At 46.4% G+C, this 23,101-nt stretch overlaps 1 protein-coding gene across 2 annotated transcripts in view; it reads right to left on the bottom strand.

Annotated features, from left to right (window-relative positions):
• Nucleotides 1–12,667: 12,667 nt before the first annotated feature.
• Gpa2 (Glycoprotein hormone alpha 2) overlaps nucleotides 12,668–23,101 on the bottom strand; it is an 89,393-nt gene continuing 78,959 nt past the window's right edge. The window contains exon 3 of one of the 2 annotated variants that reach the window (XM_077674629.1): nucleotides 12,668–12,978. In XM_077674629.1, the coding sequence (XP_077530755.1) occupies nucleotides 12,886–12,978 (93 nt within the window). In that variant the 3' untranslated portion in view covers nucleotides 12,668–12,885. The remainder of the gene's footprint in view (nucleotides 12,979–23,101) is intronic. The other variant, XM_077674628.1, reaches the window with a different exon arrangement.

Here is a 23,101-nt window from a genome sequence, read left to right as displayed (position 1 = left end):
TATGGGGAGGGTCCCCTGGTGGGTGAGTGGTTGGCATAGGAGCACATAAGAGGTCCACCGAAACCCTATAAGTCACATAGGCCTTCCTATGGAGGTAGGTGATTCAGGTGCACATAGGATCGACGGGTGCGTACAGGGTACAGCTTACCCCGTCTGTCGGACAGTTAGCTTTACCAGTATCCGAAACCGTTGAGACTAGGGGGATTAATACTATGTAGGCTGGGCAGGTGTCTCTTGAGTACTCGGGGGACCTGGTGGGTGTTAGCCGGGGGGCTGGTTGTGAAAAGGGTCCGGAGATTAGGTGTCGTCACTCCGTCGCGGGTTCTCCCTGTTCTTCGCTGTCGGAGCTCAGATAGTTGGAACCTATAGTGGGGTCCGCTGAATTCCAATTGGAACCGTCTGACGCCCATCCTGAGTTTTCAGGCCTATTTTAGGAGTCAGACATCTAAGGATTAGAACGAAAACCTCGCTGTCCCCATTCCCACCCACTTTCCCATAACCCATTCCTTATTACCACCATCCGCATCCCTCATCCCAACCTTTCCTGCTACCGTCCCAGGGGAGATCAGGGGAGTCTCCCCGGGCCCGCTCTCCTGGCTGTGGTGTCGCTGTGTAGCATTTTTCCCTTTTATTTTCCACTTCGGTGGGTATTTCCGTCTCTTCAAAACTCTAGTTGACCTCGGTCCAGTTTGTTTATTTTTAATTGGCGTCACCCGTGATACGTATGTGGTACGGGTTGGGCTTTTATTTTATATTATAGCCCTTTAGCTTTATGTCTGTGGTGACATACGGAGCTGAAACGTGGCAACTTACTAAACAACTAGAAAGCAAACTTAGGTCTGCTCAACGGGCCATGGAACGAATAATGTCAGAGATAACACCCAGGGACAATAAACGAGCTACCTGGATCAGAGAACAAATTCCAATTGGCGATATCAGAGTTCAAATAAATGAGAAAGGAAACGGACGTGGGCTGGCCATGTAGTGAGACGAACCAACAACCGGTAGACAATTGGGCTAACAGAATAGATACCAAGAGACGGGTCTAGAGGAAAGGGAAGGTCAATAACACGATTGAGGGATGAAATATGAAACTCCAGGGATAAAGTGTGTACTCGAGCGGCGCAGGACAAGAGCGGTTGTGGGTAAATGTGAGAGGCCTTCGTCTTGCAGTGGACCGGAACAGGCTTACGATGAGGATGATGATGAGTATGATAACTTTCGTGGTTATACAGGACCATGCAGAATGAGGATAGCGCACTGCTGCGACTTTTTGTTAGGAACCAAACAGAGACAAAGCAAATGGGCATGCACATCGCTAAACCATCACGACGTTATCGTATCTACCATTACGGAATAGCGAGAGAATTAAATACGTATGTTTCCTAACTATCTGTGGGGTGCGTATTATATGCAGGTCCACTGGTCATCCCCTTCCATAGGGTGAAATGGCTCCAAATTTTTTGTCCTTTTACAGCTACAACTATTTTATCTACAACATATTTGACAATGTAGCTCGGAACTTAAAATAGATTAAGGTAGCGCCTGCCACGTCTGCCTACTTTTGTGCTCACTGCCTTTTCAGAAATAACTTTAGTTCGTCTTATCAACCAACTAGCCCAGAAACGAGTATCATTAAACGGGATGAAGAACATTCTTCTAAATTCTGTTACTCAAGCTCCATACAGCAGGGCCGAAGCTACGGCTCACCGAGGCGATTAATCGTGTCCAACTGGGGTGTTGGAATTGTCCTTTCAACTTCTACAATGCCTTTGTCCTTTTCCTTCGGCCAGTGTCCGTAGATTACCGCAGTGAGTTAGACGATTCCGTTGGACGGATTCGTTGAGAGCCGTGCGGAATCTGCCATGCATCACGCCGCTTGTGAATTGAATTTGTACAATGTGGTGAGCTCTGTCGGAAAACCCCAAACATTTTGTCAGTACTATACACGTTCAGCAGTAGGAAATAAAATCTTGCACCGAGTGAAACCTTTCTCAGCAGGTCAGAAGTTCGCGAATAATTGGTTGGGCAGGTTGAATATTTAAATTCGAGTTTTGTTCGGCGAAGCGTGAAAATGGCTATGTAGCATGATCTAGTAGGAAACGTAGAGGTACGTTACATATTCTTTGAAATGTAAATACACCGCACATCTTGCCTCGATCGCAGGTCTCAACCGAGGTCCCTGCCGCTAAACAGCACTCGTTTCTGGCATTCATTACAGCTACAAAAGTAGCCGTAGCCCTCCATTTTTTTGAGAAAAGTTTGTTAAAGTACGAAAAATGAAAACGTAGAAAGCTCATCCACAGCAATAAAAATCGTGATACGCTGTTTCCTCTAGAGAACCACTTTGCACGAAGGCGTTCTTGTTATGGCAGTCGAAAGCAACTCAGCTTGCGACGACCGACTTATGTACTCCATTCGTTCATTACACAGACGTCATGGCGCTTCCATGACGACATTGGTGTTCCCTTTCGTAACATATCGGCGCAAGAAAGCAACAGGGCTGGCATGAAAATATGAGCCCACAATGCGGCCTCCTCGTCTGGGGGGTGTTGGCTGACCGAGGCATATCAAATAAGCGACGGCGTACAGTGGCTGTCGCGGCACACAATCCTGTTTACGGATTTTATTACTCCTTTCAGGAGACCCGGAAGAGCGGTAGGACTTGTCAACACGGCACCCGTGCAACCCGAAGCTGGTATTTTATTGCTGGCTTGCATAGAGGTCGATGGATGCAAGCGTTTCTGTATACGGTGCCCAGGCGTGGCCTTTGATGTGGTTTGGGTTATTCAGTACGAGGCGGTTCTAAAAGTTACAATTCCTCCTTTCTGGTCTCTGTTCCCTATCTTCTTGTGTACGACCTTCGCTTCTCGTAAACCCGCAAACTTGTTCCTACTTTTTGTGTTAAAAGCCATTTCATGACATATTGATGATAATGAAAACGAAAAAAACAACAAAAAACTGCCTTTCTTCTTCTTCAGGACATACAAAAAGCTGTGCACAAATGGTTTTCAAGGCTTTGCTTTCCACACGTCTTGTTTTATTGAGAAGCTGAAAAGCCGCCGAGAGAACCCTCACGTTTTCGAGCCGATGGACTCAACGTGAAATGCAAGCGTTTGGACGTGCAGTTTTTCTTGTTAACAAAGGCGCTTTCACAGGATAACCAAGCTACAGAAGGTTCCGATGTTGAGTTGCCACACTAAACGTCTGTCTGGCAGCGATCAAAAATGACATAGTGCTCTGTGCTGTATGGAAGCTTTCCATTAATAATTTTTCAAACAATATCTAGAAGGAGCTGATCAAGGAGTCAAATGATTATTTGTAGCACCGGAGGCATCTTCTGTGTTCTTTTGTACTGGCGCGAATATAGCTGATTTCAATGCCTCAAAAAAGCGTTCGGAGCATCATAGTTTGTTCTATAAAAAGTCGAGTATTGATGGTGTCTTGAAGAATGTGTTTGATAATGCTGTATGCTGGCCTTGAAGTAGTCCAGTGGAGCTATAAGCCTCTGGGAAGAGACTGGAGGGCTATGAGGGTTATGGCTCATTTGATTTCATGCCGCTCCGGTGGAGTTACACTGTGTACACTTTTGGTTGCTTTTTAATGTTCTTGTGAAGTGTGAAGAGCTGGCGACGTGTCCGAAATGTGCTCTTTTTTTGCGTGGCCAAATAAAGTCTAAAAATTGGTGCTAACGACAAATCAATTCTGTGCATTTTGTGTATTTCTCTATCTTATCCAGTCCGAAACCTTGCATGTACCTGGGTAAGAAATAATGGAAGTCCAAAGGGACTTCCAACTGCTGCTTTTGGAGTGACGTCGGGTGCGTTTTGCCATGGCTTAGTGAGCTTGAGAACTACAAAGTTACTTGCACTTGCCTACCCAACAAAAGTACCCAAGTTATTGCTCTGTGCGTGATGTGCTTCTCGTCACTCTATATTTTAGCACAGCCTCCTTAGGTGACAAGTGTTACCCAAGACCCAGGATATTGTGTTCTGAGCAGCGTTCATAATATGCGTTATGACAAGGCTTCAGGATTTACCATAACTCAAGTGTCTTATGGAAGCGTGTGGTGATTTGAAAATTCTGCTTAAATTGTTTCCCGGTCTTCAGCGATTTCTTGGGAGCTTTTATTAGAAAAAATGGTTAGGGAATTTGTCTATGCACCTAAGAATGCCCGGAATAGGTCACCTTACCAAATACAGTGTTCACCTCTGTAGCGAATGAATAAAAGACGAATACGGAAAGCAACTGTGAAGTATATGAGCGAAGTGGTGTTAGTTATAGTAATACAATATTTTGGATGGTTTAGATGGTTTTTATAACTAGAAAAGCTCTAGAGGGCACAAGAGCATGTCAAATTAAACATCCACGGGCATCAGTTCTTTAAGATTTCGAGATTTTGTTGTGTTCGCCTGGATTGCCGAATGAAAGCACGGCTCCGGAAGCTCATTCACCGAGGACTTGAATTCGGAAGTAGATAAGTGATAATCTTAGTGAATGTGCAATGAACACCTTGTAAAACTGTTTCAGAGCTGGTGGTGGACTAACCGGCGGAGATGGGAGAGATTGACTGCAACACAGACTGTAGGCGGGCCAGTTGGTACATAACTGAGTCACAAACAGCGCAGGAACGAGACAATAGGAAGATCACACAAACACGGCGCTGACTAACAAATGAAGTTTATTGTCGCGTACAGGCAATAAAGAAGCATGGGAAATATACAACCGTAAGCAGGTTTGCATCAGCACACCCTCCGTCGCCCTTACTGGGAAAGAAATCGAATTTCTTTGTAGCTAGGAGAGATTGTGTGGAAGATGCGATATGAATTTGGCTGGTTGCTGCAAGTATAGCAGAAGTACAGATCACTGCACCATAGCAGATATTGTAGTCTTTGTATATTTTTGTATCTTTTTTGTTTTTTGTATTTGTCATTCCTAGATTTGTATATCACGTGTTTTCTATCTTTTCCTATTTATTGCCTGTACGCCACAATAAACTTCAGTTGTTAGTCAGCGCCGTGTTTGTGTGATCTTCCTATCGCCTCGATCCTGCGCTGTTTGTTACTCAGGCATGGGAGAGATGTTTGAGCAACAATTGCTAGTGCGCCAGTGAAGTGAGTAAAACCATCTCTATCTTTCCAGACGGCACTTTCAGTTTCTGTTTCAGTTCAATTGCCCGTACGCAATACACGAGGAGATCCCGAAGTTAGTAGAACTGACCGGGGGACCTCCCGTAAGAAGATATCAAGCGCTGTTACATGAGAAAGGTAGCGGCAATTGTACATTAAATAAACCAAGCAATATGATTAGTACAAAAAAACTATTCACAGACAAACATAGCTTGAACAATGTACAAAAGCAACGCATCACGTCGTGGTTTTTGAGAAAGTTTGCTTGGAATTTAGGTGGCCTCGAAGTCAAACAATGTCTAGTCAAACAAAAGCGATCGCTTGATGGTGGGCCTTTGTGATCCAGTCCCGCTGTCCAGGTGGAGTGACGTACAGCGTAGCGCCAGCCCCTCGGTGCCAACTGGGCCATCCGTTAGAACTTGAATGTGATTTGGGTGATTGTTCTCCAGGTGTTCAAGCACCAAGGATGTGGCTGCGTTTACTGGGGTATTTCTCTCCCACGCTACCCGGTTGGTCAACAATAGATAGATAGATAGATAGATAGATAGATAGATAGATAGATAGATAGATAGATAGATAGATAGATAGATAGATAGATAGATAGATAGATAGATAGATAGATAGATAGATAGATAGATAGATAGATAGACAGACAGACAGACAGATAGATAGATAGATAGATAGATAGATAGATAGATAGATAGATAGATAGATAGATAGATAGATAGATAGATAGATAGATAGATAGATAGATAGATAGATAGATAGATAGATAGATAGATAGATAGATAGATAGATAGATAGATAGATAGATAGATAGATAGATAGATAGATAGATAGATAGATAGATAGATAGATAGATAGAGAGCGCGCTCCTAGGAATACCAGCTTGTCTTGTTAGTCTGCGCCCTTGCTCGCCTTCTATTTTAGTCGGGAGGTTCATTTTCTTATGTCAAGCACTCCTCAGCTTTCTGCAGTTGAAGACAACTGCTCCCATATTTTCCTGCTTCGCTTTTACCAGTTTCTTGATTTGGCGGTTCCTTGCTACCCGGAGATTTGCGGAGTATCTCGACACCTGCTTCGCTAATAAAACCTTCGCCGGAAAGGGCGCAATCAAGACCATCCCAGAGGAGTTGCAGCAAAGGGCAGGTGCCTCATTTGGCCCTGAATTGTTATTGTTCTGGTTAAGGGGTAAAGAATGAGCTGAAGGAAACAAATAGATGCCTGGAAATATGTGGGGGCATGAAGAAATGCAGGAACAGCCGCGAGCATTAGCAATTTCTTTTTTCACGCCGAGAGAAACGAAATGCGAACAGATTGTTCTCTCTCATTCTGTTCTGCTATTAGCACCGCCCACTAATGCTGCACCCGAGGGCATTGTCTTGAACACTGTGTAGCCTGTCCCTCCAAGACACAAGAGTTGTTTCAGAATTTAATGGTGGAATGGCATCCCATCGCATTCCGGCAGCCCGCTAATAATGAATGCCGCTTCTACCTTTAACCGCCTGATTTTATTTCGTTTGCATTTGAGCGTTCGAGATGAAATAATGTCATCCAAATAAGAAAGAAAGATTCCGAAAACAGTTCACTTTTTCTTCCCGCCATGTCATCCAGTTATGTGACTGACACAGCTCATATCGCTGCGGCGATGCTCTTTGTTCTTGTCCTATTAAGAGGAGCCAAATCCTTATCGCGTTGGACTTCCCCGCGGTCAGCCTTTGATCGAGACCAGAAAGACTCGCTCGTGACGTACGAGATTTTCGCAGTCGTAGCGTTGTTTCGGGATACAAACGCAAAGAGAAAGAAATCACTTTATTTGCCCAAAGTAGACAGGTGGGGCTCCTTTTCGCATTAGTAAGCCAGGAGATTTTTGTTCCTGGCGGCTTCTTCGGCTATGGGGACAAGGCAAAGGTGCGTTAGCGAATGTGGGCTGCGCAGGAGGATTTCTGTGTTTTCTGTGTGTTCCCTGTTTTCTCTGTGTTTGGTGTCTATACGGGGTAGGGGGCTCTTGTTCGGTGGTTTCTTCGGCAATTCCACACAATGTGTGGGAGGTCTGACTGGTGGCCGCAGTGTTGGCATTTATTATCATCATCATCATCATTATTATCATCATCCCATTAGGTCTACTGTAGAGGAAGGCCTCTCCCATCGGCCTCCAACCACTCCTGTCCCACGCCGTCGAGTTCAAGCTTTGCCTCCGAAACTCCTTATTTCGAACCTGCATGGAGTAATTGGCCTCCCCTCCTACTAGACCCGTCGCCCTTGTTGTTCACTCTGTCACACTGGTCGTCCACAGGTTGTAATTTCGCCAAATTGCGTAACCAGCCCAAGTCCACTTCTTTTTCTTTATTTTAAATGCGATATCTTGCTCTAGTGTGTTCTCTGATCCGGATGGCTCATTCCCGGCTTCTAAGTCTTACTCCGATCATTATTCCTTCCATGACCCGTTGAGCCGATCTACGATTGTTTTCAAGTTTTTCAGTAAGGCGTCAGGTTTCCTCTCCATATGTCATCATCCCCAGGACGCATTGGTTCTATATTCCCCTCTTCAGTGATAGAGGTAGCTTATTTTTCATTATGTGGAAGTGTTTCTCGAAAGCACCCCAGCCCATACCAATTGTGTTCCGGAATTTTTTCTCGTGGTTAAGACAAGCACAGATGACTTTACCGAGGAAGGTATGATCTTCTACTTTTTCCAGCGCTTCGTTACATAGTCTGAACGGGGCGCTTACGGCATGTTAATTCATTATTAGTTTTGATTTATTCAGATTTATTTTTGTCCCACGGCCTTGCTTTCTGCATTTAGTTATCCACTATTTTTGGAGCTGTTCTGCAGACACGCTTAGCAAAACTGCCCTCTGCAAACCTCAAGTGGCTCAAGTATTCTCCGTTTATCTGTACTCCAGTGTTTTTTCGGTGTAGCTTTCTAAAGCAGCAGAATGATTCTACTCCAGGCTATATGCGGGCGACGTTAAACCAAGGGAGACACCTAAGCGTACAGGTTCAGCTCACGAAGTCCCACTGATAACCAAAGACGAAGTTGAAAAGGCTCTCGAGGACATGAAAAAAAGGTAAAGCTCCAGGTGACGACGGCATTATCGTGAATATTTTGAAGGAGAAGGAGATATTGTGCTGGAAAAGCTTGCTGTAATATTTTCGGAATGTCTGAAGACTGAAAAGATGTCCATAGCCTGGAAAAACGCCAGCATTATTCCGGTTCATAAGAAGTGAGATTCCAAGGTCCTCAAGAATTACTGACCCATCAGCCTACTCCAAGTTCTTTACAAGCTGTTTATCAAAGTTATAGTTTGCCGCATAGGTGACAGCCTGGATTCCCAACAAACCCAGAATGAGGCTGGGCTTAGGAAATGGTAGTCAACCATGGATCATATCCATGTCGCCAATCAAGTGATAGAAAAATACGCAGGATACACTAGACACCTTTACATGACATTTAAAGACAATGAGAAAGCGTTTTATTGGGTGCTTACCGCAGTGGTGGCAGAAGGACTACAAGACAAGGGAACAGCGAAAACCTACATAAGACTTTTAAAAGACATATACCGTATTTACTCGCATAATGACCGCACTCGCATAATGATCGCACCCCCAAAGTTTTTAGTCAAATTTCGATTTTTTTTATTTCCCGCGAAATGAACGCACCCTGAAATCGCTGCCGCAATATGTCGTATGCGTCCCGAGTCTAGCTGATTGTGGTCGTACGTACCTCTGTGTCCTTCCATTTCAAAATTTCAAAGAGTGCAATGCTACGTTATTTCGGCAGACTTGCAAGCTATCAGCGATATCGGCAAGCATGCGTTCAACACTGATGAGGAAGAACCTCTCACTAAATGCACATAATGTACTCAAAAGGCGAAGCAAAAAAGGCGCTGAGGTTGCTGCGTCGGTAGCTATGTCTGCTTTGATGTCCCACACGGTGGCAGTTGCAGCCACTTATTGGTCGAACTGTTGTCACCACGCAACAAACTCGTTCCGGCGCGTTCCGTAAGTTATTCATGATTACACTGCACTTGCGTCACTTTGCGAAGCGGCTGGCGGCGCTGTGCAGAGTTTTTATGATGCTTTTATTCATTATTTTTATGATATTCGTGAGAACGATTGCAAAGATTTTGACCCATAACTTGCCTGCGTTTGCTGAGCTCAAAAATGTTTCGCGAACCCCGAGCAATGAACGCACACCTAAATCTGCATCAATTTTGTGCGATCATTACGGGAGTAAATATGGTATAAGAAATGCACGGGCAGGATAATCCTCCACTAGCCAAGCGACATATCCCCGATCCGTAAAGGAGCACGACAACGGGCTACCGTCTCTTCAAAACTGTGCACAGCTTGTCTTGAGGATCTCGTCCATGGTGTGTGTAATGTTACCCTGTTCGTCCTTGAGCGCGTACATTGTCTTTACCTACAGCTAGCTTCTTCTTAGTCGCTCTTAAGCTTCATCCTGTCTTTAGGGTTTCTCGATCACTGTCAGGTTGCACGCAGAAATGTCGTTCATTTTGTCTCTGTTAATTTCGACAGCTCGGCTAACCCAATCTGAACCACCATACTAGACAGTTTCACAGTTAGTTCCTTCGTTTTATGTGTTAGCTTTCCAGTTTGTTTTCTACACGCTGCTTCTCCCACAGCTGGTGCTGATTCCATGATTACCTTTGTCAGGTTGTCATTTAGCCTGTCTACACTGTCCTCGTCGTATCCAGTTAAAAGTGCGAATTTGTTGTAAAGGGTAAATCCAGCGTCCTGGCTCTGACTGGCCCCAGGTCGGGTTTCTTACTTTTTACTATCCTTGTTCTTTCTCTTTTGTGATTGAAACTTACTTTCCACCTAACCATCCTATGATCGCTGCTTCGAATCTTGCTTTGCTTATAAGTGACTGTAGAGGGTTCGAGATGCTGATGGTTTCGAGTTGTCTCCATGACTTCACCTGGAAGAATTTACTCGGTATGCCTTTTTAAATTCCATCTGTACCCTGCCGTTCTCGCTGACAAAGAATCCAGCGAGCCAACATAGTGAAACATAGCACCCAGATTTTCTCTTTAAAACGTGACATGGTCGTAATAGGTAGGTACCGCAGCCGAACAGAAGCCTAAAGTTGTACAGAATGCCCCTAAATGCGCTGCCATAAAAATTTCTCCGTGCACTGAAGTCTGCTCTTCTAGCTTGAACGCGATAGTATTTAAAGTTTGTTCATGACACATATGGAAAACTCCTGCATAGGTGCACCGTGTTCGCGTACCGCGAGTTCGATCACTGCGGCACCTTCGAAGTCGCAGCAAGTTTCATGTGTTTGGATCTCCTCGTTGATTTGTACGCTTTCTGCACTGCTGCTTTGTTGGCGTGCGTGCAAGGCTGTCCGCGCTACGCCGAGGCGGAAACTGGTGGCACACCTCACGTTGAAACCCCTTCCATCATGAGACGTGGCTTCCACCACCTTGACAGCTCCAACAAGCACCAGGCAGACTGACAGCTTTCCCTGGCGCACTATGGAGCCACCTGGGGTGTGCGCTCGTGGAGCCACGAGGGAATCAACGTCGCTTCGTGTGTTAGCCGCAGAGCTGCTTAAGCTTGAGCTTGGCCCGCTGGCATTAGCAAAAAATACCGAACAAAAAACTTCTCCACGCGCGCCGCCCGGCACGATCTTAAGCCAGCCACTAATCGTAGCCAAGCCTCGCTTCGCTATGACGTCATCGCGCACGCCGGTACCTCTCGACATTCGAGAACACTGTGCTCAGCGTTCGTGGCGAGATATCCTGCGTGCTATTCTACTCGCCAGTTCACGTTCGTTTGCGCCTGAATTGGGGCGCAGAGAAAAGCTCACTCTGCAGATCCGAGTTCGCGAAGGTGATTTCTGCAGGTTCTAGAGCGTGCTAACGCGTCCCCTACTGGGGAGAGATGTGAAAGCCAGCAGACAAAACGATTCCGGCCTGCCAGTCATGGAGAACTTCCAGCGGCAACTTCGCAAATCTGTGGGAGGTGCAACAGCTGGGTATTCGACGAAGGGAAAGGGGCCACCAGCTCAGCGGTTTCTCCAGCTTTGCACCACTAGTGCAATCTGCGGCATTTTTTAATTGGATAACGGCGCACACCACGTGGCATTAAACAACCACAGATTGACTGACAATCCTGGATTTTGGGCATAATGGAACTAATAAAGTTTTCGCCTTAGAATTTTTTTTAGGGAACGAGCCGCGAGGTCATCGTTGGGGAGGCGGTTTACCGCTCGCGAAACTGCTCCGCAGACCGGATTACAAAGTACCCGCATGGACGACCGATTCTATCAGTTTGTGTGCGAGCTATGCATGGCAGTGAATTAATGGCTAGGGATGCGGGACTCAAAGAGCGCCGATTAGCATGAATTTAGAGGATCACTTTAGAAATATATTGCTTAATTACACCTGAGACTTTTTCAAGCCGGCCGGTTGGATGCAAATAAAACCGGTATTAATTACCTCAAATGCTATGTACACTTCGAATCATTTGGAAGCATCTCATAGGATCCTTGCAATATTTTTCTCTGATCCCTATTTGATCGACTCAGACTCGTCTTTCGCCATGGTATCGTCCAGGGCACATCAACTGGATTTTAATGTCGGCTACTCCATCTTGTACTCCGCATCCAAAGTTTGATACTGAATTCGCCTATTGTCAGCTTCTTCGACGCGGGAAGTAACAAAGATGGGATGAAGCGGGCATTGGTAACGATGGCACATGAAATAAAAAAAATGCCTAAAAGCCTAACACACGGTGGGACTAAAGGAACTCAAGAATAAAAATGACTTGGTGCGCCGTGCGATAGCGGACGAGAGTTTCAATGGCGGCACCTTCAAAACTTCAGGAATTGTGCCAATATGTGTACTGCTCACACTTTGTTTAAAAGGATTAAGTGTGTCTTATGATTAATAAGTTGGCCATTAAAATCACTTATGACAGCTTTTGAGCCATGACTCAAGCATCTCTGAGGTGTGAGGAAACAGTAGGCCACAAGAGATTTTGCAATTTAGGTCGCGAGCTTTGAGTGGAGTTATGTTAATTACAACAGACGAAATGCACTATTGGCTCACCTGCTTTTGCCTATCGTATTCCCGGGAGGCCACTTATGCTTTGTAAAAAATCGGCACACCTACTCAGGTGACCGGGCACTGATTTGTGGTGAAAAGGCTTCAGTAATGAATATCGCATGCCATCATGACTTCTCGAACAAAAGAAAAGACGTCTCTAGGTCAAAATGAAAACCGGTCGCCAGCAGCGTTACGCGAGACGATCTGGAGTCTTTCTTCAAGACACTATACTTGTGTAATCAACACAGAGTAGCAAGCTTTACTGCCTGGATTATTTCAAACCCTCAAAGTTTTTTATCATCCTACCAATGCTTAGGTTCCGATTTTAAAGTGGGCTCACAGCATGACTTTGCGTATGCCATCGCTGTTGTGAAGAGCAACAATATCTAATCAACATCCAATGTTTGTTGGATTTCTGCTAAGCAAAATGCTGTCGCTCTTTACCAAACAAGATAATTCCATCCAACTCGAATTTCCCCTATTTTTATTTATTTCAGTTTTCCACCAGCTGCTATCTGCCGTTGGACAAGCATTGCATTCACGATTACAACGATCGAACTTCTAGACAAATAACATCATGTGTGGAGAACGTAGTGAACACAACAGCGACACATGGACGAGGAGCAGAGGGATGGTGGGATGTTGGGTGCCAGGGAAGCCGCGGCTGGGTGGTCTCGTCAATTCTTCTTGCAGTGGAAGCACGAACAACTCTTCGCGGACTTGAACGTCAGGTCCTTGTGGCCGTCGAGACACCGGACTTGAACTTTCACCTGTGAGAATCGAAGACCGAACGTAAGGGAAAGTAGAATAGAAAAAGAATTTCGCAAGGGTACTATGGTTGACCACCTAATGGGAGAATTACTACAGCGTAGTGCTTCGACGCACACATTGTGCACTCATGAGTAGGTACGCATACACTTGTGAGGACATGTTCATGAGTACTTGCCAAGTGACCATTGGTACTCGAGTTTTCTTGAGTACATACGCATGACAATGTGAGTGCACATTATACGTTCTCTAGGTCGCGTGGAGGGTCTCCACCTAGTATGTCCTCATGAATACGTACTCACGAGTATGTGCTCCAGCACACGCAAGTGCTCGTGAGCCCATAAGAGCGCCCTCCGGAATGCATCCTCATGAGTGCTCTAAGGGCTTACGAGTACATATGTACGCTCCAAAATGAATCGCACACCGCTTTGGATCGCAAAATGGGTTATTTCAATAGCCTCTGATTTACCATTGCAATTTAGCCTTTTCCTGTGCATATGAATGCGCCCTATATATGTTGTGTAAGTTTGTATTGCCTCCCACCTTAATTTACAAAAGGCAATGTACCAATCCCCTACGCGCTTCAAATAATGCCTCTAACCAAGTCAAAACTTGCATTGCGGAATTTCATCCAACCAGAGCAATTAACCGGTAAATTACAAACCCCAATCACACATTATCCTTGAACATTTTTTAGTTTCTCTTTAATTTTAAAATCGACACAGCTGTTCGATCTTAGGACACCCGAAACCATACGCCAAATGAATTAAATCGCCCCCGTATACGTAATTCTTTTTTTAAAGTCAACGTTTCACTCATGCACTTTACACTTTGGCTACTTATTGTTGGCAGAGGTGAACTGTCCACCACATTCAGATTTTTGACGACAGTCAGCGAATATTCTACGCTTTTCCACGACTTTTAAATGGAGTGTAAATGGAATTTATTGCATTTGCAAATGAGCGTAATTAACACCATAGTCTGAAAAGTGCACCTTCGATCAACCTTCATATGTGCTTATTGCCTATAAATTTAAATGCAATACAGCATTTGTCTACCCCGTAGGAACTAAAAACATGCATATCACGCTTTCGAGCGCTTTTGGATGCATTCACAACCTCAATGTAAAGAAAGTTAGTTTACCATACAAGCGATGCTCCGAAAAAAAATAGACGCGTGTACGTTTACGAAAATTGAGGCAAATTCTCGCCAGACACTTCGTATTCAAAACAAACCAATCACAAGAGCAAATGGGGCCTAAACCAATGGAAACTTCGAGTTTCGTCCTTACGCCATACCGTTACCGCCTACTGGTGAAATACATCCAAATCCCAACCAAGGAAATTACTATTACCATATTTCCCGCCCACAGCAAGGCCACCACGATCTTCGTGTAACCCCCTTTCAAGTTCATTCAATTGCATGTTCCTCTCTCTGCTTAGGCGTACCATATGGCCTGCCTAGACACAAATGTTACGGGAGAACAGCCTAAGGGCGTTTTAGTTCCAAATTCTCTCCTTAGACTCCTCGTCGGTTGTCAACCCATAACGTTAGTGGTTGTTAGAGGTGAAGGGTCGTTGCCAGCAAGGCTGACTTGCACTCAGGCAGCAGTACGTTAATAAATACTGTCGCCGAAGTTTATTATTCACCGACGAATCGCTTGAGGAAAAGTGCAACAATTGATGTATTCTACGATTTCATTCTGGGCACTGACTCCTGTCTCAAGTTTTAAGTTGTGACACACCGCGAATATGTTTGCAGTTTTTGCAACTTGCCATCTGGGGCGTCACTTACTCCGGTACAGTACATACAAGTGGTAATGGCATATTATTCTGCAGATCAGATCGCTGTAAAGTGATGATGCTTAGATGCACTCAAGGTAGAGACTAGTGAAGGCAAGGCAGTGCAGACGACGATATGCGACAGCAACCTCACCGCGTGAGAGTCAGCGTCATTCCGTACTATCATAAAGTATCACAGACTTATAATCTGTTATACCGAAAATCTGTATATAATTTGCTATGCTAAAATAGTACCTCCTGCGGCGACCAAAAATTTCGCTGCGATATTAAGCAGACAGTAGTTGTTACTTAAGTGCAATATCGCATTTCTTTGATGTGTGGCCAAGTATATGTAGGACTAACTCGTAAGTATAAAAACAACTGGCTATAATGACATGATTACAATGCTACCCTGGCCATCCGGTGTCACCTTGACACCCTGTCTTGTGAATACGTGTCAGAGTTCGCTCACTACGACGTCCTGCTTAATTAAGAGCACTGATAACTCAAGTCGCCTTATTGTAGAAACCGCTCAAATGGGGCATGCACGGCCAAACTGCATTACTATAATACACACGTGTCTTATAAACATGACGGAAACGTTTTTGTATTCTTTAAAATGTTTGTTAGCTGCTATCGGCTTTTTGACGGCAGAGTGGTTTAGGCCGACCTTTGTTCGTGCGTCGCAGAAAAAGACCTCGAAGCCTGAAGAAAAAAAACTTGGTTAGGGAGGTTAGCAGCGGCGGAGAACGATAACATGTGCTGCCAGTTTGAAAGAAAAAAAAAACTGTGGTTGATTTCTCTTTCATAGGAATCAGTAAAACAATGAAAGGGAAATGTGCAGCGAAGTCTGCAGCCGAGCATAATTTGCCGGTCGGCCGCTGCCTTATGGGTGGGCTTGGCGAGCAACGTCCTGCTGGCGGGTCGCTTTGGCAAAGGTGTACTGGCGTCCTTTCCGTGGCGCATATGACGCCAGTGATATCTTGGTGTATCCGGACATAAAACACTTCCGTGTTAAAATATAAAACCAGAAAACAAACAACCCTAAGTATAACGTACTCTTTAGTTCTAAAGGTTGCTTCGCCGCAAGAAGACGCTGTGTACAGGGGTGCACCTTTCACAGGACGCTTTCTCCGTTGTACTGGCGTCACTTCCGTGACAGATATGGCGTGAGTGAAATCTTTGTGTATCTCGAAAAAAAAAAACACTTCCGTGTTAGAAAACCGCTTCCCGTTGTCTAAATGGAACCTCGGTCCCTCGTTTTACAAAACCAGTGTCTATCAGATTGAAATATCATCGCAATCCGGTTGCTGGGCATTGCTTTTGGGTTCGTAGCATGGGTGTTGCCTTTGGATTTCCCCTTCTGGTCCTAGCGCGTGCTAACTTGGTTCACTTTGGGAGAGATCTGAAAACTTGCTTTCGGGAGAAAGTTTCAGCAGCAATTTCAGCAATCTTTGTGAGGTGCAACCGGCGGGTCTCCGACAAAAGAACAGGGGCCTTAATTAAGCCCTGCTGTTTCTCCAACATTGCACGACTGGTGCAAGCTGAGCCAATTTTGTTTTTTCATATTTCCAATCTTTTTTCCTGTTTTGTGCGCGTGGCACGCGTACGAAGAGCTCGCAAAATAAATTCTTGTGGGAGGTAATCACCTGTGTTGACGGTTTCTTCGTATTGTGTTCTTCGTCCTGCCATCTGTTTTGATCGCGTGGGTGTTCAAACCAATCCCCAGTAAATCAGCTCCCTCTCCCATTGTCGCTAAAGATCACGCGTGACGTTAACTTCGTCTCGCACATCAGAAAGCCCTTACGCAAGAGATCGCAACGCCTGTAATTCAGAGCACGCGGCTAACTTTGTCCCATCACGTAATCGTCTTCAGGTCGAGCTGTCAGCGAGGAAACCGATGCCTGTTCCGTCGCGTTACGAGTACCTGTTGCGTAATGGCGTCCAACGCGGCTCGAATAGACCCGAAAAGAGATCTACCTGGCGATGCTTCGGAAGCTGGCGCCTTCCTTCTGCGACATTAAGTTGGCGGTGCTGCCAGGCGGAGTAAATTGACTTCCTAGATCGGGCATTTCATACCACTTTGAAAAAGGTCAGGAATAACTGTGCTTGCGGCACAATCTCGCAATTCAGCCCGTGAGGATGTCGCGAGAGTGGCTCAAGGTTTTCTGTTCGAAAACAAGGATTAGGAAATGAAGTGACTCGCATCTCGAACTCGAGGTTCTGCGTGCGGTTAATGTCTACTGTAGCATTAAAGGGACCCTGCAAAACTGTCGATAAACGCTTTCACTCTTTCTTTCGCGTCTCGAAGCACTACAAAAGCTACAGTTATCGCCAGCATAGAGCGGCACGGCGTGATTTGCTCGTCGGTCCAGATAGGCCTTCCATTTCTGCTTTGTTTTTCTGGCTTTAGTTTTAAAGTTGCAATCGAAAAGCGTTCATTGCTACAACTGAAGGAAAACTGGCCAACAACCGATACATTGCCTAAATGACATAATTTGAGCCGTCAGAGAACGTCAAGACCGGGAAAGAGAGAAAAATCTTTTGAGCAAGTAACCGAGTTATCTGATGGGAATATAGCAGTAACTTTTGGCTGAGGTAATTTGCGACCCCCAAGTATAAGTACTGGGTGTGTTGGGTGACTACCTTCTGCAAGCATTTAAGATTCCAAAAAAAAGCTGAAAGAAGTGCTGCAGGGTCCCTTTAAGAAGGAAAATCACGAACCCCTCTGTCTAACGGCGATGATGGTTGAACGCGAAGCTGTTTCGCGATGGATTCTTTGGTTGGCCAATCCCACACAGCGAGTGTGTGCTTCCCTGGAGGTAGGTACGCACCACTTTTCTAGAATACCCACAGCAACTCTTGAGTGTGCACTTCGTAGGCCCAACGTTTGCGTTTGGAGTGCACGGCGCGGATCGGTACCTGGTGCTTGGCGTTCGCTTCGCCCATGTCGAAACGGAGAAATCAAATCGGATAGACGCCGGCTTCACTACGCGAGGGACCCAGGTGCGATTCCGGCCACGGGATGCGTTTCTTTCGTTCACTGCACCCACGATCATTCATCAGAGGTCCAACCAGTCTCCGTTCAAGGTGTGACGGAAAGACGGAAAGCAAAACCGCCCGCCTGTCCCCGCAGGGGTGTGCGCAGATCCGCAGTAATTACCCGGTCTGCTAAAGTATCAGGTACTCAGATTTCCACCCCTGCGACGGCCGTCCAATGCCGCGCAGCCATTGGATGACCCCTATTCGCCTAGCTTCCCCCCTTTTCGGAAGTTCCACCGTTTCCCAGCGGGAACCTCGTGGAGGTTGGGGCCACCTAGCAGGGCCAGTTCTACCACCCTCCATAACTCGACACTCGCGCTCCCCAGAAGCAGGGTTACATAGGTATGCCAGCTCCCCCAGCGATATGGACCAACACCCCTTGGGACCCCGCATGGGTTACAGAGGTGTGCAATTGCCTCCGGCCCGTGTCTCAATCATATTTGAAAAACCGATGAGACACCAGGTGCGTACCGTCGAGTGACGTAGTTATAGGCACCGCGGCCTCCTACCACGTTGGATTACAGGAGCGCGTTACTACTCCCGGCCATTGGGTAATTCTGTTATCCCTGCTTCCGCGCGGATTAACAGGAGAGTCATAGTTACTCCCGCCAAGTGTGCGTTAACGGTGGCGTCAGTATGATTCTATCGAGGCAATCTTTCGAATGAACCGAACTTATGTTTTGTCCTCATGGCTCCTTTAAACGAGCCTTTCGTCAACTAAGGTAGGCTTTCCTCAAGTGGCGCATCAGCTATACCTCTGACGAAAAGCAACGTAGAAGGAGGCGGCCACAGCCCAGAAACGTCCTCTATTATCGCAGGATTCATCACATAACTGTCTCCACATTGTCGCGAACGTCATCATCAGCCTATCTACACCCACTGCAGGGCAAAGGCATCTCCCGTAGATTTCCAATTATAGCAGTCCTGTGCTAACTGCGGCAAATTTATCCCCGCGAACTTCTTGATCTCATCCGCCCATCTAACTTTCTGCAGCCCCATGCCTCGCTTGCCGCCCCCTTCCGCGCGAGCGTAATGCTTTCAAAATCAGCGGAATTAGAACCACGAATCTGGCCTGCGGGACGGGCCGCGGTGGAAGGACACATTACCTCCCTTAAAGGGGCCATGAAGACAAAACGCAAGTTTGGTTCATTCAAAACATTGCCTCGTTAGAATCATGCTGACACCACCTTTGACTTGAACTTCGCTCGAATAAGCTGCATAACTAGGAAAAAAAGGAATGGCCATGCGACCCGATAGCTCATTTCCCGCAACAGAACCCATGATGCCATACCAGCCAGCTCTGCGATTGGCTGAGGCCGGCAAAAGCAAACGCAAATTAGGCTGAACTTATCAGCTTGCCGAACAAGCTATTTGCGCTTACATTTGGGGCACATTCTTTTTATATCCGTAAAAATTGTGGGACAAACAGCGGAATTTACGAAAGAACACGTGAACATAGGAGTACCGATGCGTACTGCTGTTAGTAATGCGCGCAGTATGGTTCGTTTATATGCACAGCACTGCGGGGCTTTGTGGTTGTCGCAGACGACACTGGACGATTGCCGCAAACGATGGTGTCTTACGTGACCGTATTTGTCGAGCGAGCACCGTGTTTCACGAAACGATTATTTTCTTCATGAACAAAGACAAGCCGGGTTTAAAAATAGGCTCACAAACAGACCAACTCCAGAAAACGGCCTGCCGCGGTCTGGTGGTGCCATCTAACAAGTCTCCGCTCTACACCAAGCTTAGCGGAAATACATGTTCTGATGATGTCATTGCAAACGTTGTTCAAACAGACGTGGTGGTTCGAGAATAAAAATTTTAGCTTAAATTGATTAATTTCGCAGTGAATAAAGCATCGTTTGCTTCCGGAAAAGCGCTGGGAGCACAATAGAACACGAAATTTTTCGAATAAAACAAACTTGCATTTTGTCTTCATGGCACATTTAAAGACAGCGGAGCTGGAGAAACCCACTGTCACGACGCGTGGAGGTTGGACACAGCCGCACCCGCTGCCGCTGCCTCCTTTCTCCAGCTCCTATCTATTTCTTACTCCTTACGGAATGTGTATCAATCTGCGGTCGTGCTCGACGCAGAATGCGTGCCGCCCACGGGTCATATAAAACGCCCGCCGAGAGAGGTTAGGCTTAACTCGCGCGTCGTTTCGATGTGCGCTCGCTGCGAGAAAGCTGGCCGCCTATATTTATGGCACGCGACGCGTGGGAAGCCTTACAGCCTGTGATCGCGCGCTGTTTGGAATGCAGTAAAGGTGTATTAGGCGCGCTGGCGCATATTGGTGCGCGCGCAAGATAGGCCGGTTGGGCCGATCCGCAGCGTGCGGCCGACTAAAACGATTATTTCGCCATCGGAACGTAGCTGGGGCCCCGGTGGGGAAAATCGGTTAGGGGATGCATCGAGGGATGCGAAGGCGACGGACTGATGGAAGCTCGTGGACGGTGTTCGAGTCCGGGGATGTCCTTTTCGGGGAAACCCACTGATTTGGGAATCCCTGGGCTGCTCACCAGCGGCAATCTTTCGGGCCAATAAGAGGCCCCGCGTTTCGAGCGGATGTGACGTCACGTGTGACTTAATAGACTGAACAGCTGCGCTCCTCTTTTTACCGTTGCCAGGGAGCACGACGCCCACTGATGTATGTGTTTTCAGGCTGGTCACTGACGAAGATAACTTTAAAGGGACCCTGCAACAGTTTTCTTCAACTTTTTTTGAAATCTAAATGCTTGCAGAAGGTAATAACCCAACACACCCAGTACTTAGATTAGGGGGTCGCAAAGTACCTCAGTCAAAAATTACTGCTCTCAGCCCATGAGATAACTTGGAAACTCGCTGAAAAGATTTTTCTCTCTTTCCCGGTCTTAACGTCCTTCGACGGCTCGAATTACGTCACTAAGGCCATGAAGCGGCTGTTTGCCGGTTGTCCTTCTGTTGCAGCAATGAACGCTTTTCGATAGGAAATTAAAGAAAAAATGACACGAAAACAAAGCAGAAATGGATGGCGTATCTGGTGCGGCGAGGAAATCACGCAGTGCGGCTCCGTGTTGGGGATAACTATAGCTTTCGCAGTGGTTCCAGACGCAAAGGAAAGAGTTAAAGCACTTATCGAATGTGTTTCACGGTTCCTTTAATAAACGCTATCAGCTGTTGCAGCGCTGTAGTTCACGGTCAGGTTAAACAGGGTCAGCCGGGGCTGGAAGAATTGTGAAAGCTGTGCCTGGCTGCTGATACACCAATCTTTATATATGTAAAGAAATTGTATGCATTTTAACGCAAGTTTGCCCGCTTTATAAAGCGCTGAGAGTCTGCCGAAGCTAATACCCCCCCCCCCCCCCCCACAACTATATTTTAACTATGAACAAATTATACTAGATTTACTGCTGAGCAAGAAGAAGAGGACTGCAGCGTTTGTGCTTGAGTCGTGTGCAAAGAAGTCGAATTAAGAAATTCAAGAAAATATTTGTCAGCAACACTTTGTTCTTTACAGTAAAAGTGAGATAGATACTGAAAACTTGACCACGAGGTCACGGGTTCGATTCCCGGCCGCGGCGGCCGCTTTTCTGATGGAGGCGAAAAGCAAAAACGACCGTGTGTACGAGATTTCGGCGCGCGTTAAAGATCCCCAGGTGGCCAAAATTAATCCGGAGCCCTCCACTACGGCGCGCCTCATCGCCTGCGTTGCGTCGGCACGTTAAACCCTACAATCAATCAATCCCTGAAAACTGATAGCAATTCATGACCTCTAGACAAGCGCAGAGCGAGTGAAGTCGTGCGAGTAAAACTGGACGCCGAAACAACAAGCCAATAGGAGCCCTTAGAAGAACCGGCCATATCATGCTACGCGGGTACGTCGATAGGAGCGGAAATGCGAACGCTTCCATTTCAGGGGCCCTATTGTCGACTCCACAAATTCCCGGGAAATCTGGGAATTTGGCGGAAGTCTTTTCTGATTGGCTCTCAATTTTGGCCACGTGCTTCCGGTTGACAAAGCGGTTGTGTGTGCTGTCGTCAGTTTGACGTTTCGTGGTGTTTACTGTCAACAGTTCTAAAGTTTGCCGTATTGCTCTTTACTGAAAGCGCGTAATTCTTGGCAGGCAAAGAAACACTAGTCTAAATGCACCGGATGTGACAACAGAGAGTTTTAGCTGACCGTTTCTGACGGTCCGCTCCGCTCCGATAGCAAGCGGGAGCGCCATTGCGCATGCGTGGCACGCTAGCCCGCTACCGGCGATACCGGAGCGGGGCTCCGCTCCGCTAACCGGGGCCTCTTAGCGGACCGTCGCGGCAGCTTACGCTACCGTGCGGAATAACAACATGGCTGCCCCCGCGATGCGAGCGCGCTACGGCGAACTCCGTTTCTACAATTGAAACACGGCCGACGAAGCCGCGAAAGCGCTTCCGAATAATCAATTGTGCCACACACCTCAAAGAAATTTATAACGGAAGCGAAAAACGTCGACCGAAGTGCGGGGCTGCTTCTATGCAGCGCCGAGAAAGACAGCCTTGGCTTGGCTATTACAAAGTTTATCGGCTTGTTTATTGATACTTAAAAAAAATTATACCATGTCAGCGACTACAATATACAAAAGAAGGTTCAATGAGGCCAAGAAACACGGTATTTTGCTTTGTTTGGGCGACCAAATACAAATTCTTATGTTTCCTTTTGAATGAAGTTTCGGTTTGCACGCGCGCGCGAAACGACCAGTCACGCGAATCATTCCCCGTCGAGGGAGATACGGTTACCGCTTAGCTAAAAGCCTTTCGGCTGCTGACGATCCGGTTGTGCTGAGAGGCACGGCGGGAGCATAGCGGAGCGTCAAAAACGGTAAGCTAAAACTCTCTAACGTAGACCTATCTTTGCTATTCAACAACAATGCTGTTTGTAATACACGCCCTCTCTGTGATTTGTTGAGAAGGCGTGACGTAATTTAAACAGTTGGCAGGAACGGTCGCGTCATGCATTGGCAACTTCAGCCTGAGTAAAAGTGACGTAATGTTACGTAACAGCCTGAAAATGGCGGCTGTTTTTGTCGCAAAATAGGGCAAAGAATTGCCCGGCTTGTGGCGCCGCGAAATGTCCGCGAATTGGCAGCAGGCGCAGTTTCGCATGACGCGCTGTTTAAAGCATGTTTTCTACCGAAAGATTGAATAGTTTCGACTGTTTCCTAGTCAGCGATCAGCGAGCATACAAATAACGTGCCGTAGTTCGCTTTTATATTCGGCAATAAAATAAAAATTATTTTTTTGGCGTAACCGCAACATAAGAGGGCAGTACAAGTCTCTCCAT

Source organism: Haemaphysalis longicornis, unplaced genomic scaffold (genome assembly GCF_048455015.1).
Source record: "Haemaphysalis longicornis isolate Haplotype H1 unplaced genomic scaffold, Haemaphysalis longicornis Haplotype H1 scaffold_6, whole genome shotgun sequence".
Taxonomy (NCBI): domain Eukaryota; kingdom Metazoa; phylum Arthropoda; class Arachnida; order Ixodida; family Ixodidae; genus Haemaphysalis; species Haemaphysalis longicornis.
Note: the sequence above shows the minus strand (reverse complement) of the source record. Positions and strands in the feature narration are given on the sequence as shown.